This window comes from Neophocaena asiaeorientalis, unplaced genomic scaffold (assembly GCF_003031525.2).
Source record: "Neophocaena asiaeorientalis asiaeorientalis breed wild unplaced genomic scaffold, Neophocaena_asiaeorientalis_V1.1 scaffold82, whole genome shotgun sequence".
In the NCBI taxonomy this organism is placed as follows: Eukaryota; Metazoa; Chordata; class Mammalia; order Artiodactyla; family Phocoenidae; genus Neophocaena; species Neophocaena asiaeorientalis.
Genome location: NW_020173068.1, coordinates 811602 through 830606, shown reverse-complemented (window position 1 = coordinate 830606; position 19005 = coordinate 811602). Strand labels below are relative to the sequence as shown.

Genomic DNA, 19005 nt, shown 5'->3' with positions numbered 1-19005 from the left:
GGGGTGCTGCTGTCTCTGGGTCAAGCCTCCCAAACTGAACGCCCCATTCCACAAGACCTCTCTCTGACCTGGGCAGAAGGCCCCTCCCCATCCAAACTCTGTCTTGGCAACTATTCCCAGGCCTAAAATGTCACCCCCTGTGCATACTTCTTTTGGGACCAGGTGCTGTAATACCACAAAGTGACCTTGCCTCCAAAAAGAATGAGCTGAGCCAAAACTGTTCCTTGGCCCTTCTGTAAAGGATTGGGCATTCTCAGGGCCCTGGAGAACAAAAATCCTGCTGGCCTCTGGTATCCACTGGAAGTTTTATTTCTTTAGGGTTTTATCCCAACCAGTTGTTTAAAAACCAAGTAACACAGACCTGGGGGGGTAGGGATTGGGAACTGCACCTCCCTCCTCCTCACCATGGATGGCAGTGGGAAAGAGGGAGGGGACAGGAGAGGTGGCTAAAGCAAGACGACAGCAGCAGTAATGGGGGCAGCTACACCACAGAGCCAGCTCCCTCCTCTCCTAGGCCCTGGCTACAGCCCCTATGGCTTGGGGTAGGGGGGTGGGTAGAACCCACCCCAGGCCCTCTCCATCCCTCCTCAGAGAGCCTCCTTGGGGGCTCAGCCCATTTCTTCCAGCAGGAGACTGAGGCACACAGAGAGGAGGAAGTGGGAGAGGAGGATGCTGGAGAGGCAGGGAGGTGGCACAAATGAGGTGAGAGGTGTGGGCGAGGCTCCAGCTTGGAGGCCCTTGGACCCTCCACCTCCATGCCCATCCCTGGGTAGGGTGAGGAAGCCACACCATCACGCAGCATTTGAGGAGACGAGGTGGGGTTTAAGGCTGAGAGGCCCCGAGGCAGGTGGGGGCGAGGGCCTCAGTCGAAGCCGTGCCAGTCACTGTGCTCTGAGTCGTATTCTAGCTCAGCACCCACGCACTTGACACCATCTAGCAGCATGGGTGTGCCGTGGTGTCGGTCTGCAAGGCAGGTGACAAGTCAGTATGCCAGGCTGGACCCTGGCCCCACCTACTCCAAGGGGACTCCTCTACCTTCCCTCCCGGCTCTGCTAGGGGATGGGGAGAAAGGCACCCACCAAGGAGGTTGGGGATGGGCCGGGACAAGGATCCCTTTTACAGACTCAAGGAGGGTGGAAACTCCTTGCAGCCAAGTTGGTGCCTCCCTCCTCTAGCCAGACCCGGGCCTCGAGCTCTCACCCATGACGCGTGCCTGTACCATCACGCGCACGCAGGTGCCGGTGCCACCTTCGCAGGCTAGGAACATCTCCTCCTTGAGGACGCCCTCCTTGTGCGCTGAGTACTCACACTTGATGCTGTAACCTGCCCGGGTGATCAGCACCTCTGCGGCCTCTCGCCCCCACCCCCCAGCACTCACTGGCCCCCACCCACCACCAAGACCTCCAGAGCAAGGATGGCCCAGGACCCTACCCCCAGGGCTGGGCGCATGGGCGTCAGGAACTTCCCATTCTTCATTGAGCTCTACATGCCTCTGCCTGCAGGCCAGAGGTCAAACTCAGGCTTCCAAGAGGTGGGATTCCCCAAAAAGGCAAGCAAGGAGAGAGGGTGATGGGGAAGGGAAAGGAGGGCAGGGCAGGGCTTGAGCAGATCTGGTGGCAAGAGGCCTGAGGGTCTTGCTCAATCCACTTGAGGGTGAGGTCATTAGGTAGAGGTAGAGGGAACTGAAACTGAAGCTGGGGCTTCGGTACATGGTGAAACTGATACCCTAGCCTTTGGAAGAAGCGGGGGCACTAAAGCTGGCAGGGTATAGAGAAGCAGCCCCAAGCCCAAGCCCAGGTTTGGCGGGTGATGGGAGGTAGCTGCCCAGAGTCCCTGAGGTTCCAGTAGCTTTTTCCTGAGGTACAGGCAGAGGGAGGGCTAGAGGCCCAGAGCCAGTTCCTCAGTGGCTCCCACTGTCCCATTAAGGTAACTATCAGGCAATGAGCAGACATAGGCCAACTGTGTGAGCCCATGGACTTCTGTTCAGGGAGTGGGGCCTGGGGTATGGGACCTGCCAAGGTGCCACACTGCAAGGCCATAAAGAGGCATCATGTCCCCTGATTGCTAAGCTGCCCATCAGCCCTAGATGCGGGAAGGAAGTACCCCATGCTCTCACTCCCACTCACACCCAGGCCCTGCTGGAGGAGGGCAGGCTTCCAGCACCCCAAGCAGGGTACGCACCTTCTGGGATGGGCATGACGCTGAGGAGCTTGAGGTGCAGGCTGGGGACAGGTGCCTCTCGGACCTCCTTGCTCAGCCTGCGCACTGGGGGCAGAGTGAAGGTAATCTCATACCTGTGCAGGATCTTCAGGAAGCCAACCTGCAGCAGGAGGGGTGGGGGAAGGAGGCACCTTCACTTACAGTCTCCCCCAGGGCCCACCCAGGTTGTGCCACTGATGATCCTGTGGGGCCCTACACTTGCTTCCTTGACAATCCCAGGGGAGCCTGACTCCCTCCATCACTCTAGTTGGTCCACACCCCTGGTCGGGTAGCTCTAGGCCCTTTCTCCAAGGACCCCATCCCTACAGCTTGGCCCACACACTCCTCAGCATCTGTCTCATGAGCCCTTAAGTTCCTTGGTGGCCATTTTATAGATGATGAAATGGAAGCTAGGAAATGACTGGCTGAAGGCCACAGTGTGGTCAGGGTATAGTCCTCCCTGGACCTCTTGGCTACTGCTGCCACACGTGGCACACAGCAAAGCACCAGCCACTGCCCACAGGGGAGGCTCAAAGCCCCACGACACAGGCCATCCACCTGCTCCCACCACTACCAGCATGTGGCCAGAGCCAAGAGCCCAGGGACTCTGGTCCTCTAGTCATGGCGGGGCCACCAGGCAACACAGATAGCACAAGATGGAGGATGGGACAGAATTAGAAAAACAGACACTAGACCAGCTGTGTCAGTCCAAAGCTGGCCCACAAGACTGGCACCAGCCATGGAACCTGGGCTCCAGCCTACCCTGCTGGCATGTGAACATGGATTCCTGCCTGCCCACTCAAAGGCTCACTGTGTCCAACAGCCCTGATTCACAGCCCGAGCAATTTCTGTTGTTCATACACAGAGCTTGGCCATCCTTGGAAACTCCAGTCATGTGAAGGGTCACAGGCCAGGGTGGCTGTTGGGCAGGTAGGCTGACTGGAGTGTCAGTCCAGGAGGTGCAGGGGTGCATGCTGTATCCACAGCTCACATGCACACACACTCCTGTTCAGTTTCAGGAAATGGATGGCCCTGTCCTTTGGGAGAGCAACTAGCCTTTCAATGAGATCAGATGATGTCACTGCATGATAAAGCTCAGTCCCTGTGGCCCCCACACTCTGCTGGTAGAGGGCACACCTCTCAAGAGGACTTTCTGGCTGTACCTGCCAATGGTGACCCTGTGATCCAGCTGTATCACTTGCAGAATTTTCCAGGGGAAATACTCAGAGATGTGCAAAAAAAAAATACTCATCACTGCCCTATTTATAACAGTACAAAACTGTAACACCACGAATAGGGAACCAGCTAAATCAATGATGATACATATAGTGGAATACCAGGCAGTTTTAAAATCTCGTGGAAACCATCAGGAGATGGTTCACAACAGAAGCAAGCAAAACACAGTGTGTACACTGTGATACCAGTTTTTCATTTTTGGAAACAAAGCTAAAAAAGAAACTGGAATAACACACATCAAAATATTAACCGTAGTTATTTCTGGATAGTATGATTGCGGGTACTTTTAAATTTCTTTATAGTTTTTTCTATCTTCCAGATTTTCTCTAATTACATGAATGGATTTTGCAATGGGAGGCAGGGAGCTATTTTTGAAAGTTTGGGTTAATTATGTTTATTCCCTTGGGGAAGTTGTCAGCTCTTGGAGGAAGAGCAAGGGTTTTAGAGTTGGGCAAACAGGTATGACTCTGGGCCCCTCCTCAGGGTGACCTCAATAAACCAGAAACCAACCCGCATCCTCACCACCATGCCCTCCAGGGCTCAACTCTGGAGCCCTGATTTATTGTCCAACCTGAGGGCCTCAGTCCCTGTTTCCCTCCAATCCATCCCCTCCAGAGACTTCCTCCTGCCCCTCCAAAGTGGATGTGGGATCCAACTGTGTGTGTCCCAGCAGCAGAGGAGACAAGAGTGTATGAGATGTGGCCACTCGGAGAGGAGGAGAGGGGAAAAACATGGGGGTGATAAATACTACTGCAAAGAGCCTAAATCAGCCAGAGGTTTGGCAGAGAAGAGTAAATAAAGTCACACCTTGTTATCAGCATAATTAGCCTTACACCTGAGTGACATACATACATCCTTCCATTTCCAACTCTTTGGGATATAAATTGTCTCTACTTCAGAGAAGGGAAACTGAGGTGACCTGCCCAAGGTCAGAGCCAGAATAGCAGGCCTGGACCTGAACCCAGGCCTGTGACACCACAGCCTTGACAGCTGCCTTCCAATTGCAATGGTTGGGGTGATGCCGATGATAACAATAGCTCCACTCCCATTCAAGTAACATCCTAAGTCAGTGGTCCCCAACCTTTTTGGCACCAGGGGCTGTTCTGTGGAAGACAATTTTTCCACGGACCAGGGGGTGGGGGTGAGGTGGGGATGGTTTCAGGATGATTCAAGCGCATTGCATTTACTGTGCACTTTATCTCTATTATTATTACACTGTAATATATAATGAAAAAATTATACAACTCACCACACTGCAGAATCAGTGGGAGCCCTGAGCTAGCTTTCACTTGCCACTTACTGATAGGGTTTTGATATGAGTCTGCAAGCAACTGATTTATTATGGTCTCTGTGCAGTCAAACCTCTCTGCTAACGATAATCTGTATTTGCAGCCACTCCCCAGCGCTAGCATCACTGCCTCAGCTCCACCTCAGATCATCAGGCATTAGATTCTCACAAGGAACACGCAACCTAGATCCCTCGCATGCGCAGTTCACAGTAGGGTTCCCACTCCTAAGAGAATCTAATCCCGCCACTGATCTGACAGGAGGTGGAGCTCAGGCGGTAATGCGAGCAATGGGGAGCAGCTGTAAATACAGATGAAGCTTCGCTCACTCGCCTGCTGCTCACCTCCTGCTGTGTGGCCTGGTTCCTAACAGGCCATGGACCAGTAATGGTCCGTGGCCTGAGGGTTGGGGACCCCTGTCCTAAGTGCACTCATCTTACCACAGTCTCACACTTCCCATTTTACAGATGGGGAAATCAAAGCCCAGGGAAGGACAAAGATGTGCCTATGGAGCCAACTTAGAGGAAATGCAACAGGCTCAGGAAGCCAGGCAGGGCCAGGGAGAAGACAGATGGAATGAGGCTGATGATGGGGCGGGGAAGATGCACACATACCTTGACCAGAAAGCTGCTGTCGCTCTCTTGGGTGACCATGACCACAGAGTCATGCAGCTTCTCATCAAAGTGGACATGGCTCTGGGAGCCTTCTGCATCATGGCCTGTCGCAAAGCGGATACTCCGGACTCTGGGCTTATTGCCTACGAAGAGAGTGGGAGAGGGCTACCGGGGCTGTTGCCTTCACCTATCCCAGTAAACTACTCCACCGTGTCACCTCCCCGCCCTCTGCGACTGCCCTTCACATCATCCAGCATCCACTGCTGGGCTAGGCCACATCCTACTGGACAGTGGTGATCAAAGGCTTGAGGCTCCCACCTGCCCCTACCTGCTCAGTCCTCCCACAGAAAATACTCATCCTGAGAGAGGGTTTGTGGGGGTGGGATTCAGGGATTAGCTAATATGACCCTTCACTTAGAGGGAATGGGGCTAACAGGGAAGAGACAGTCCTCCCGACTCCAAACACCAAGCAGTGCAGGACTCAGCCCCAATCCTCAAGATACCCTGCCCCATGCTCTCCTTCACAGTGCCAAGCAAGCTCCCCATCTCTGGGATCTCCTCTTCCAGGTCTGTCAGTACCTGAGGCCCCCTGCCTGCCCCTCCTGCTGACCCAACTTGAGAGGGGAGAAGGGCAGAGACAGGAATGGGCTCTATGGGACCTGCCTGGGAGTGGGAGAAACAAACAGGGTCAAAAACCACACTCAGCCCTCCTAGGAGGGGCCGCAGCTGCCTCTAAACCTCATCACTGATCACTGGCAGGTAAGAAGGAAGAACCCAGGGGAGCCTCCAGGACCCCTCCCAGAGACGCCTTTCCCTCCTCTGCTTAACCCCTCACATGGCCCACGGCTGTCTCCAGCTGGGTCAGGTTCTCCAAGGCCAGGAAGTCAGGGAGTTAAGGCAGGCAGAGCGTGGGAACTGGGCTGAGGGCCTGTACTGGGGGAGGCTAAGGCTGAAAGAGGCCCATCTTGCCAAGAGCATGACCCCAATCCTCTCTGACCCCCACAGCCCCTAGGGCTCCCAACAGCCCTACCCAGAGTCCTTTTGGTGAGAAGGCCTGGGCCAGCCCTTGCCTGGGTTCTTGCACACTCAGTGGAGGGCCAGGGGGCCAGCCTGGCATTTTCACATTCCCTGCTGAGGCCCCCAGACTTGACCCTCATATATCCTACCAGGCCTCTCTTGCCTAAAACCTTCTATGAGCACTTCTGGACTCTGAATGAAACCCAAATTCCTTTCCACAACCTGCTGTGGCCCTACCCACCTCAGCAGCCTCAATGCTCACCCAAAGCCCCCTGTGCTCCCCAACCCCCACAGTGGAACAGGGAGGCTGGAACATGGGGCCATGAAGGCACACACCTCCAAAGACCAGCACACCATGGAGCCAGCAGGGGTCCCCGGGTTTGGCTTGGGTGTCCCCAGAACAAACACTGGTGTAATGTAATTAGTACCTCACATTCAGACAGACACACACACACACTCACAGCCAACGCAGGCCCCACATGCAGCGATGCCCCTTCCCACCAGGGCCCGCTGGAAGATGCTACAAACCCCACCAGACCAGGCAGGCACTCACCTTTGTTGGCTGCAGCCATGGATGCCCTCCCTGCCACAGGGTGAGACACGCAGCTCCTGCCAGACACCACTGGTCAAGCTCAGCAGCTTCCCATGCTCCAGGGACACCAGCAGAAGCCTGATGCATGGGGAGTGGGGAGGGCAGGGGTCAGGGTCACCAATGGGCCTGTGGCTAGGGGAGAGCAGAGAGTTCCCTTTAGGAAGGACCCAAACCCCTGCTGCTCTCAGTAGTCCAAGTGGTACCTGCACCCCGTAGCAGAGGGGGCTTCTGCCCCCCACTCCTCCACCCACTCCCCACATTCACCAAGAGCCCTCACCCTTGCCTGACACACTACTGACCCAGGGCCTGGCCAGCATGTACTGAGCCGCAGCTTCTGGGTGCCACAGCGCCAGCACAAGCCTCTTGTGCCCAGCCCACCTAAGGCTGGTGGGAAGAGGCAACCAGCAAAGGAAGGGGACTTCACTGGCACTTTCCAGGGGTCAGTTCTGGTGCTGGTGGCCCAAAGGCTGGCCCATCCCAGACACACAGGCTGTACCATCCTACATCCAGAGACCACAGTATTCACGTTGCACGAGTGGGTCCAGGTCAGAGTTAACAGTATGCTTGGAGGGGGGCAAATATGGGGGCTCACATAATAAAACATGTCCTCAGAGCTTTCCCTCCGAGTGATCGGTCAGGGCCATATACAGAACAGATACCCATGAAGGGGTTGCCGTCCATCGAAACCCACCATTCAGACTCTGGCTTGATTACTATCCGGCTGGCCTCCCAGCTCAGCTCCCCAAGGGCAGCCTCAGGGCAGAGACTGTGGGAGGCGCCTCCAGTAAGCCTGTGTGAGCAGCCAGGCCTCTGAAAGACTGGGCTGAGACCATCTCAGCATCAAAAAGAATAATAAGTGCAACTGATGGAAACAGATGGAATTACATAAAATCAGAGCATTCACAGAGACTACAAAAAATGGGAGAAAGCAAAACAAACAAACCCAAATCCTCATTTGTCACTACTGACAGTAGCAATGCCCTAACTCTCTACTGGAAACTGGCAATATAGAGAACTAATTCAGCCTCTCTCTTGGCCTTTCCTATAACCAACTTGCCCTGGTGGTTAAAGGACAGCTCTTCTTTAACAAAGGAATGACCAACTGCTAAATAATTCTGCAACCCCCAAAACACAAATGCTAGGAGCAGCACTAATCAGTGGGTGCTAAACCAGTAAGGCAAAGGTTGAAATGGATGCTCACATATGCGCAAGTGCCACTGACAGATGACCTAGGGTTAAAGGGAACGAGTTTGCATTGGAGGGATGTGACATCAGTCAGTCTTGCATTAGTCAATCTCCTCTCACTCAGAGTGGGACAACTGGACACACTGATGTCTACTGATGTGAGGCAGCACCAAGTCACAGCAGTGCTAACAGGGCAGCCCCACCCCAAATGTCTAACCTGCATCTAACACGCCCCTAGAACTCCAGCTTCAGCTTACCAAAAACACAGAGGCCAGCAGAATAAATGACTCCACGAGAAAGCAAGGAGACAAACCCAGAAGGCAGGATATTCTACAGGACAACTGACCTAATTTTTTTCCAAACTGTAAGAAGGAAAATAAAGGAGGGAGGTGGTTCTAGATAGGGGATGGGCCAACTACAGCCTGTGGCAGCCGCCACTGTTTTTTGTAAAGTTTTACTGGCACACAACCATGCTCATTTGTTTACGTGTTGTCTAAAATCGCTTGTTTTTTTTTATTTGTTTGTTTGTTTTGCCTTGCCATGCTACTTGTGGGATCTTAATTCCCAGACCAGGGATTGAACCTGGGCCTGGCAGTGAAAGTGCTGGGTCCTAACCACTGGACTGCCAGGGAATTCCCTAAAACTGCTTTTGCACTAAAGCAAAACTACTTTGAGTAGTTGCTACAGAGGCCACATAGCCTGCAAAGTCTATAATATTTACTATCTGGCCCTTCACAGAAAAAGTTTGCCAACCGCTGTTCTAAATTAACACACAAAGAGACCAAGAATGGGAAAACTGACCTCGTTTTTTCCACCACGTCAGTTTCAAGAAGAAAAATAAATGGGGTAGGGGATTTCTAACTATCTCTAAAAAGAGACATTTAGGGGATAATTGGGAAATAATGAGTGGGACTAGATCTTAGATGACATTAAGAAATAAAAGCTTATCAGTTAGGTGCGATAATGGAATTGGATTAGTAGAGAAGTATGTCCATATGTCAGAGATACACACTAAAGTAGAGATAAGTGAACGACGTTGGCTAGTCCAGGGAATGAAGAGACTAGCCAACTTGGGGTGGCCTCAGAGCTGGGCCTGTGGAGGGCATAACCTTGAGGCCCCTCAGGTGCCGAGCTGCCCTGAGAGCAGGCCTCACCTCCCTCCCTACTTCCCAATGCAAGAGAAGTCCACCTAGGCCCAAGCCTGGCCTCAAGGGCAGGGCAAACAGCCTGGGTACCAGGAGCCCACATACGAGGCCTCAGGAGGTACAGGGAAAGGCAAGGCTTGGGTCTCAGGAATGCAGGAGCGGCCAGGGCAGAAACAGCCCCAGGTGAGTACTCTGAGGTCACTCCCAGAAGGGCAGCCCCTGAGCCCTGGAATGCCTAGCTGTCCCAGAGAGACTGGCCCCTGGAGAGAAGCCTGCCCTACCCTACCCACTCCAGCCATCCCCTGAAGCTGTGGACTCAGAGCATGTGAAACATGGCCAAGAGCAAGGGGACCCTCCTCCTACCTTGGGCAGAGGCTGCTCCAGCCACACCTCTGCAGCCAGGGGAAATGACAAGAGGCCCCCATTTCCCAGGACATTTCCTGGGAGGCCTGGATGAAACTCAAACAGTGGCTGGTAAGCAAAGGCTCCTGCGGCTCTTCATAAAACTCTCTTCACTTCATAAAACCCCAATACACACAGGGTCCGGTCCCTGTCTTCCTCCCCAGTCCATTGCCTGTTGCCTGCCTGCCTGCCTGCCTGCTTTAACCCAGGCCATCCCCTCTGCCTGGAACAATCCTGCCCCCCATCCACACCCCAGCCTGGGTCTCAGCTCCAGAGGACGTTTTTCAAGGTAGCACAACCCCATCCCACCACCGCCCATCCCAGGATAGGCCTGAAAATCTTCAAAAAGGATCCCCTTTCTCACTTCTGGGATCATTTGATATCTATGTCCCCCACCTAACAAGGGCGGTGACTGTGTTTTTGCCAAACGCTGTGTTCCCAGCATCCAGCCCAGCACCTGGCAGGGAGCAGCTGTGTTCAGTTTATATTTGTTAAATGAATGAATGACCAAACTAAGTGGAGCCCAAGCATGGGCCTCAGCTGGGCCCTCTAGGCAGATGTGGCACCAGGGCCCAGAGGCTCTCAGAAGAGGAACGCCCCACCTCATTCTTTAAGCCAACCCCTGCCCTGGAGGGCACTCCCTTCCCCCCATCTCAGAGTGGGGCCCTCCCGATGGGCATCTACTAGCCTGGCCACAATCAGCTGTTACCTGCCCCCTCAACCTTGAAATGGAAGGTCCACTGAGGGCCGGACCTGCGTCTCTTGCACTGCCCAGAGCTCAGGACAGAGCAAGCACTCAGGCACTGCCTTGTAACCCTTGGGCAATGAGAACGCAGAGCGAGGAGGCAAGTGACTTCAGGGGCTCAGAGAAGGCTGGAAAAAGCTCCTTTCCTAGCAGAAAGCCTCTCTGGTCGCTGTCCCCTGTGAGCCAGACTCTCATCCACGCACAATTCTTCATCAGAATCGGGAGGAGATGGCATTGGGCCTCCTCTTGCGGCAGCTGTGTCCATAGGGAACCACTAGGTCCCCTTGAAACCCCAGGCCTCCTCCTGTGCCAGCCAAGTCTTGATCGTGGCCCAAGTGGCACAGCCCCCAAGAGGCAGCAGGGACATGGTCAAGATGATTAAAATTCAGGCTGCATGGCAAAGTTACTCCGTGTCTCTGTGCCTCAGTTTCCTCATCTGCAACACACAAATAAGCAGTGGCCTCTTCCTCAGTGGGTTTGGTGCAGCTGGTGCCTGAAGCTCTGTGACAGTGCTCCCCACTCCACCCCCACCTTTGCAGAACAAATCCCCCAAAGGACTGGTTTCTGAAGCAACAGCAATTTCAGCATCAAAAAGGTACTTCAGGCCAATCCTGGAAGTCAGGAATGGCCCTCAGGGTGGGCCACAGGGACTTCAGTCTTCTCAGAAAACAGCTCAAGGGACTTCCCTGGTGGTGCAATTGTTAAGAATCTACCTTTCAACGCAGGGGACACGGGTTCAAGCCCTGGTCCGGGAAGATCCCACATGCTGCGGAGCAACTAAGCCCCTGCACCACAACTACTAAGCCTGCGCTCTAGAGCCCGCGAGCCACAACTCCCGAAGCCCCCATAACTCCCGAAGCCCGTGCGCCTAAAAAGCCCGGGTTCCGCAACAAGAGAAGCCAACACGCTGAGAAGCCCATGCACCTCAAGAGTAGCCCCTACTCGCCGCAACCAGAGAAAGCCCGCGTGCAGCAACGAAGACCCAATGCAGCCAAAAATAAATTATATATATAAAAAAAGAAAAACAGCTCAAGGGCTGAGGGGCCTCCCTCTCCCTTCCTTCATCCTGCCTTCCCCTCCCCACCAGGTCTCCAGGGATTGCCAGAGGGCAGACTGCTGGGAGCCCACTATGCCCTACAACCAGAAGGACTCATAAAGAAGATGTGAAGAATATACATCCCACTCGAGCAAAAAAAAGACACCCCCACCTTTAGATGGGCTGGCAACAGGTCAGGGGTGGTACCACAGAGAGTTACAGGATGGGGAGGGCTGGGAAGCTGGAACAAGGGCCTTCGGGGACTCCTTCAGCTCTCAGTTAATCTCGGGGAAATTGGCGGAACCTTCTCTCTGGGAAACAGAGCTCCCAGCTCAGATCCCTCTCAGCTTTAGAGAGAAAGGCTGCTTCGAGGTTATCCTACCCAGGGAAGGGCTCAGTCAGGCCCAGTGGCGCCTCTGGCACAAGGGGCAGGACAGGGAAATGGCAGCTGGGCAAATGGACAGATGGACAGTTACACAGGAACCCAGAGTTCTCAGCCCCTTAGATTCCTGTCCTGCACACAGAGTGCTAGCTGCTACTCCAGGCTGTCCCACACTGGGGCCCAAGGCTGAAGGGAGGATCAAAGACAGTCTGTCCATGGCAAAGTGGAGCTCCAGAACCTGCCACCCTCTTGCCCTGTACCTCACAGCTGCATCCCCACAGCACGTCTCTGCAGTCCCCAAACCCCAGGCATCATAGGACCAGCCCCAGCTTGTCCTCTGCTTTGTGGCTAGGAACATGCTTCTTGGGGCCTCGTTTCTCATTCATTCCTAATCCCCATTCTCAACCTGTTCAAGGACTTTGAGTCAGGAACTCTACAATCTTCCACCCTCCCCACCCCAGCCTAGGACTCAGTCCTGGCTTAAGCACTCAGTCCCACAGAAGCCTCTCGTCAAAGCTCAAGCATGTAAAAAGAGCACCCACTGAGGCCACACTAACCTGCTGACTCCAGGACCTGACATAGGACTGGGCCCACATACCTAGAACAAGGCCTGGAAAGACAAGGCTGAAGGTCAGGAGTGGTTGTGACAGTTTTACGTCAACTCAGACTGGATATGACTCCATTTTCTCCTCCCTCCAGCAGGCCAAAGTTGCAAGGATAAGTATGGTGTTCTCTCTCTTAAAAATGGGTGGAGGGCTTCCCTGGTGGCCCAGTAGTTAAGAATCCACCTGCCAATGCAGGGGGCACGGGTTCAAGCCCTGGTCGGGGAAGATCCCACATGCCGCAGAGCAATTAAGCCCGTGCGCCACAACTACTGAGCGTGCGCTCTAGAGCCGGTGAACCACAACTACTGAAGCCCACACGCCTAGAGCGGGTGCTCCACAACAAGAGAAGCCATGGCAATGAGAAGCCTGCACACCGCAACGACAGAGGAGCCCCCACTCACCACAACTAGAGAAAATCCACGCACAGCAACGAAGACCCAAGGCAGCCATAAATTAATTAATTAGAAAAAGAATGAGTGGAGCAGGGGTGAACTCAGGAAGGGACCCCCACCATCTCCCACCCTCCTTTCTCCCCAAGAAGTGCTGCCCTCCTCTCCCCAGCATCTCCTCCCCACAACCTCCCAGGCCCCCAGCTAGAGGCTGCTCAGACCCCTCTAGCCTCCAGACTGCCTGCCCCACCCAGGCCCCAATTAGTAGAGGCCAGGCCAGGTCCAGCGGGTGACAGCTGCCTCTGACTTTCTTCAACTCCCTGAGCAGAGAAACGCCCTACCCACACTTCCCAAGGCCAAGGTTCAAGAGGAATGGCAACCCAAGCCCACCCTTCTCAGTCCACCAGGGTTCCTGCTCACTAACAGGAACACTGGTCCAGAACCTAAACGAACCTTTCCTGCTCTGTGACAAAGGGGAGGTGGTGGCCAAGCTCCCAGAGACATCAGGGGCCTGGGTATAGGAATCTGTACCCTCTCCCGCCTCCATCCCCGTGGGTGTGGCGCCCCCATCCCCACCCCATCCTCATCTTCTAAGGGGACAGAGGAGTCTGGACGCCCCCCCATCACACTCCTCCCGGGCTGCGAGGCGTCGGCTCTGTCCCTCATAATCCTGTGCCGTCCCCACCCTCATCTCTGCTGACGCTGTAGTCTCCGGAGCCCGTACTCTCCGACATCACAGCCCTCCTGCCTGAAGGTGCCGAGCCACGCGAGGTTCAGAGGCTACTCGTCCAAGGTCACACATTGAGGCGATGACAATGGAGGGCGGGCGCGGAGTTGCTGACGGCGCTGACCCCATTTGGCCCCCGCCCTCACTGTGTCACACGTGCCCCCGACAGCGCCCCGCGGAAAGCACTCCAGCTCTACCACCTAACGGTCACCTGCGGCCCTGGGGCCTGACATCTCCCCAGCTCAGATGCCAGGGAGCCCTCCCCGTCCCGGGCCCGACAGCGGAACTCTCCAGCCCCAGCCGGATGGGGTCGCAGGCACCGACTACCCAGAACAGCGGCTCCGCTGGGAGGGGATCTCCGCGAGCGGGGCGGAACCGGGAGGTGGCGGAAGGAAGAGCAGTCTCACCGTGCGGGGAGCACCCCGAAGCCAGGAAGGGCAGGGACGACCGCGACAGCGGCGGCGGCAGCTGTGGCGGTGGCGGCAGCCGTGGCGGTGGCAGCAGCAGCGGGGTCTCAGCGCAGAACCAGAGGAGAGAGCCCCGCGCCGCTACCGCTCGCCTCAAGGGCACACCCCCCACCTCCTCCCATTGGTCGACCGAAGGGGTGGGGCGAGGGCACTTCGGACCAATAAGCGGGCCCCAAAGAACCGCCAACGGGCGTTGCGCCTCTGCGTCACCTGCAGGAGCCCCTGCGGCTGCGCCGTGCGAGCCCACGACCCGGGGCCCGGCAAGTTCTCGCGATGAAGTCAGCCAGGGCGCTCTCCGTGGCCAGGCGGCAGGATACCGTAGAAGCGAGAGAAGGAAGAAGCGCCTTTAATAGGCCCTACGCGTGTCTACTTTCAGCTTGGGGGTTTGCACCTCCTGTCTCCGCCTAACCTGGAAGGGGCGTCCCCTGGGCTCTGTCCCTTGAGCGGCCGTAAAGTGGGGCTCAGAGCTAGGTGAGGCACCTGAAAGTCGCCTTTCTTCCGAGGCTTCCAAGCCCGCATTGGCAGTCGATACGGGCATCGCTAGGTCCTGTCCAGGAGCGGAGGAACCTTCCATTCTTCCCGCTCTGCGATCCCCGGGTTTCGGCATCGTCCCCTTCCGTCCCATCCCCCTGCCTCGGAGGAAGCGCTCCCGTGAGGAACTGAGACGCGTCCTGGGTGCCCTGCCGGCCCAGATAAGAATCAGAACAAAGAAGGCTCGCGGGGTGGGGGGTGGGAGAACTTGTGCAGGAGCCGCCGGGGACCGCAGCCTCTGCTCTCGATCTCCACGGAGGCGGTCGCAATGGCAGGGGGATGTGCCTCGTTCAGCGCCCCGGGGTGGGATGTGGGCGCCTGCACAGAGTCTGGGAACAGAAATGTAGCCCTCGGATCTTTAAGGGTTCTAGCCGCTGCTGCGCCTGCAGGTCCTTGAACAACACCCCCTCCCGATTTCGCTGGCTGGAACAGGGTCCCTAAAGTACCCGCGGGGAACGGTCCCTTTTTCCAACATAACTAGGAGAGAGATGGTATGGGCGGCTTAAGGCCAGCTTCCTTTCAGAAAGAGCGGGGTCACTGCCTTTGGGGAGCCCCCAAGGCTCCTACCCTCCGCTGGATCCCTGTGGCCCCTAACCTATCTTCGGGTCTCTGGTGAACACACTGTCGGCAAATTAATCTTCATGAGCTATTGTTACTATTGAATCCTCCCCTGTTCCAAAGCGCTCTGTGCTCTGGGACTGTCTCCAGAAGAGCCTCAAACTTTTTAGCATCATTTTGGGTGATAAGTTCACACTCTGAAGTTTGAGATGCTGTCCTCCAGCATGGTCATTGGGAGATTTCTACATTCTGATCCCAGCCCATCCACTCTTGCCAGATGCTTTCTTATTACCCAACCCACCATTCCATGTGCCCCGGTATGCCTCCCCCACAGTTGTATTCACACGTCTATTCTATTCCTCAAGCTCTAAAAATGGCAGACAGTGCACCCAGAGTAAGCTATAGATAGATGTATTTTGTTTAGTCCACATGGGGCTTTAAAAAATTATTCTTCCTCTTCCTCCTCCTCTGCTTCTTCTTGTTCCTCTTTTGAAATATCAGAAGATCTAACAACATGGACTTGATTCCAGCCTGGCACCAAAGGCTGATGGCACCAAAGGCCATGGTATCTTGGTCAGGGTTGAGAGTCAAGCTTGGCCTTGGTCCACAGAACTTGGGGTCAGTCTGTGGGCAGGGTTGGGAGTCATACAGAGGACAGGTTTAGGGGTGAGTCCATAAGCAGGGTTGAGAGTGACTATGTGGCTACATTTGGTGAGAATCTGAAGCCTGGGTTTGTGGTTGGGTTTGGACAGGGTTGGAGGACACTGTGAGGATAGGTTTGGGGGTCAATCTAAGGCCAGAGTTAGAAGTCAGGCTGTCCTAGTGCACAAGACCTAACCCCTGGTGGTATCATCAACCTACCAAGCAGTGGCCACTTCAGGGCCCAGCTACCCACGAGTTGAGACCCACTCTGGGCCCACAAGGCTCTTTCACTTAAGGGGTGGGGTGTAGCACAAGGGGGACAGGAAATCCCCCTCAGAGAACAGAAGGCAGGCACAGGAAGGAGAGCATACCTTTAATGGGGGCAGCCCAGACATTCTTAACATAACCCCTGTGAGGGGAGGGCAATTGGAACAAGCACAGCCCATGTCTTCCCCACTCCTAGCTGAGCTCACTCCTCACCCCTTCAGCTGTTGCACTTTCCAGCCTCCAGTTGGGTCCCAGGTGAGTGCCCAGGAGGGGCAAGGAAGCCCCTCAGGTGTCTGGGGCAGCTTCCCCTTTGGCCCAGGGCACAGAGGACTAGCCTGGATGGAGACACTGCTGTCATCAGAGCTGGGCAGGGACCGGGTTCTAGGGGTGCGGACCGAGCTGGGGGACCACCCCCCAAGGCCCAGCACAGGGAGCACCAAGGCAGAACCCCCTCTGGTGTCAGGCACTGCTTTGAGGTGCATGCCAGGTCTCTGCATGTGGCTTCTAGGTTCTGGAAAGCAGTCCATTCTCCTGACCCGGATGGAGTGGAAGGAGGGGGCTCAGTCACGGGGCTCAGCTTGGAGGGTTCCTGTCCCACCGCCCCCCATGCTCACTCACACCCCAAGAGAGGGGAGGCGCTCTTGTCCCAGGAGGCTCATTGGAGCCGCTGGCTCACCGCTGCTTACGCTCCGCCTGCTGGAGTCGCCAGGAGAGGTCTTCGATGTGCACGTTCTTGAGCTGGAGCAGGTGCTCCAAGCGTCTCACCTTCATCTGCAGGACCTGGGAGGAGCCCCATAGAGGTCAAGCCCTGCGGCCTGCTGCCCCCGCCCCTGTGTTTCCAGGCCCCAATCCCCCAGCGCCTTCCCAGTGCGCCCTCACCTGCACAGTCTCCTGCGAGGCCAACAGCTCCTGCTCCTTTTCAGCAATCTGGAGGACGAAGCTTCGGTCGCCCTGCAGCGCCTGGCTATACCCCAGAGGCCGGGGCACAGGCAGCCGGCCCACCCTGGGGTGAGAAGCAGCTTAGCCCAGGCTTGGATCTTGGGCCCCACCCTCACCCTTCCAGTGTCCCTCGACCAGGCCTTCTCTCGCCCCCACCCTCCCCCACCCATCCCTGACTTCCCTACCTTTCCAGGTGCAACCCTCACCCTCACCTCCTAGCCATGTGCATAGGGAGATTACCAGGCTTGGTGAGGTCAGGAGCTCCCAGTTTCCTTACCTGAGCTGCTCCCCTCCCTGGGGGTCTGGAGCACCTTCCCCTCGGGCCTTCTGGGACAAACCTGAGACAAGGCAAGTGTAGGAGTAATCCTGATGGAGCCCTGTCTTCTTGTCTTCCACCTCTCCACACCCGCACCCCTTCCCCCACAGGAAGGAAGGACAGGAGGAAAGCTCCCCCTGGGAGGGAAGAAAAGTAAAGGCCACTTTACCCACATCTATGTAGTCAGTGCCATCCTGGGGAGCCAGCTCCTGAAAGAACCCCCAGGGTCTGCTCTGAGCTCAGGCTGCTTCCCCCCCACCCCCACCCGCCAGGCTCCCTTTAACCAGGCACCCTTCTCCCACACTTATTGCTGAGGCAGAGCGTTCTGCTGCCTGGGAAACTACCCCAGAGCAGTGCAAGAAACTTGAATGGGGTGGCACCTGTAAGGAGCTGGTGCCCTGCTTCCTGCGCCTTTGCTGCTCTTCCAGGCACTGCCTCAGTGGAATGAGCACCAGCTCCACCACGCCTGGGGCACACTGTGCAATCTTGTGCATCACGTCATCTGGTACAGAGAAGCTCAATTTGTTCAGCACCTTCCTGGGGGGCAGACACAGGGATGGTGGACTGGCTTCTGGGGGGGATGAAGTGAAGGGTTGGGGGATGGAAAGGGGTGCAGCAGTTGCAGCCCTTCAGTGCACAGCCCTGGGGGAATGGAAGGGCACCCAACCTGAGCCCAGTGTTTATATGTCTCGAGGGTCCTTGTCACCTCCCCAAAAGAAGAGTCGCTTGATTTTGTTACCAGACAGATTCTGTCTGCATTGTCCCTTCCCAGCCAGCCACCAGCCTGGACTGTGGAGACCACAGGAGGTGGAGGGGCTGGGCAGCCCTTCCTGGGATCCCAGTGTAGGAGCTGGAGATCCCACTAGTGTGCCCAGGTATTCTGCTACCTGTTCAGGTGACCCCAGTTGCTCAGCTTCTGCTGGAGAGAGTTAGCAGGAACATAATTGTGCATCTCCACCATCTTGGGGAAGTAAAACTTGATGACCTCTGCGACCAGGACTGAGGGAGAGGGGGTGGGAGCAGACATGGAAGTTGTAGAGATGGGTAAGGAAGAAGGGGGAGGGAGAAAGAATGGGTGGGATGGGAGAATCAGGGTTTACAGAGTGGTGGGGCCAAGTGGAGAGGTGAAGATGTGGAAAGGGGTAAGGATGATATGGAGGTGAGGTAAGAAAGCAAGATCAGTGATCAGCCAGAGACAAAAATTCCAGCACACCCCAAAGGAGCTGCACTCCTTTGCCATTAACTCGGGGCATATAAAAACTAAGGTCTCTAGTCCTCTATATAGACGCAGAGAGAACACCTCAGGAGGCTGGGGCCTCACTCTAGGAATTGACATAAATACACACACACACACACAAAATGACACAGAGATGCAGAAACATACACAGACACATACTTCTATCACTGGAGTTCTAAGAGACAGTCACCAACACACACACACAGAAGCACAAAGTGTCACATATGCACCAATATACACACAGAGAGGTGCATACTTCTATTATTAAAATCCCAGGAGACAGTCTTGGACACACACCTACACAATCACAAAGAAACATGCACACAACATCCGCATCTTAGTCATTAAAGTCCCAGGAGGGAGTCACAGACTCAGACACACACACACACACACCACATGCATAAAGGATAGAACATGTATACATAATATGGACACACACATGCCCACATACCCAAGATGCACACTTCTACAACTGAAGTTATAGAAGA

The 19005-nt window shown here is 55.4% G+C and overlaps 2 protein-coding genes across 4 annotated transcripts in view; both read right to left on the bottom strand.

Annotated features, from left to right (window-relative positions):
- Nucleotides 1–286: 286 nt before the first annotated feature.
- On the bottom strand, nucleotides 287–14133 carry ADISSP (adipose secreted signaling protein). Of its 2 annotated transcripts, none has more exons than XM_024742992.1 (6): nucleotides 13968–14133; nucleotides 6906–7076; nucleotides 5336–5478; nucleotides 2182–2320; nucleotides 1201–1323; nucleotides 287–963 (listed from the first exon to the last, which is right to left on the bottom strand). In XM_024742992.1, exons 2-6 carry the CDS (start codon nucleotides 6922–6924, stop codon nucleotides 863–865), a joined length of 525 nt encoding a protein of 174 aa, XP_024598760.1. In that variant the 5' UTR covers nucleotides 6925–7076; nucleotides 13968–14133; the 3' UTR covers nucleotides 287–862. The 2 variants fall into 2 exon arrangements, with proteins under 2 accessions (XP_024598760.1, XP_024598761.1); XM_024742993.1 differs by having other exon boundaries at nucleotides 6906–7022.
- Nucleotides 14134–16112: 1979 nt separating this feature from the next.
- SPEF1 (sperm flagellar and cilia associated 1) overlaps nucleotides 16113–19005 on the bottom strand; it is a 3941-nt gene continuing 1048 nt past the window's right edge. The window contains exons 2-8 of one of the 2 annotated variants that reach the window (XM_024743154.1): nucleotides 18168–18279; nucleotides 17661–17817; nucleotides 17450–17489; nucleotides 17242–17302; nucleotides 16905–17028; nucleotides 16702–16805; nucleotides 16113–16556 (exon numbers count right to left, since the gene is read on the bottom strand). In XM_024743154.1, coding sequence (XP_024598922.1) covers nucleotides 16235–16556; nucleotides 16702–16805; nucleotides 16905–17028; nucleotides 17242–17302; nucleotides 17450–17489; nucleotides 17661–17817; nucleotides 18168–18279 — 920 coding nt within the window. In that variant the 3' untranslated portion in view covers nucleotides 16113–16234. Of the gene's footprint in view, nucleotides 16557–16592; nucleotides 16806–16904; nucleotides 17029–17241; nucleotides 17303–17449; nucleotides 17490–17660; nucleotides 17818–18167; nucleotides 18280–19005 lie in introns of those variants that run through there. The other variant, XM_024743156.1, reaches the window with a different exon arrangement.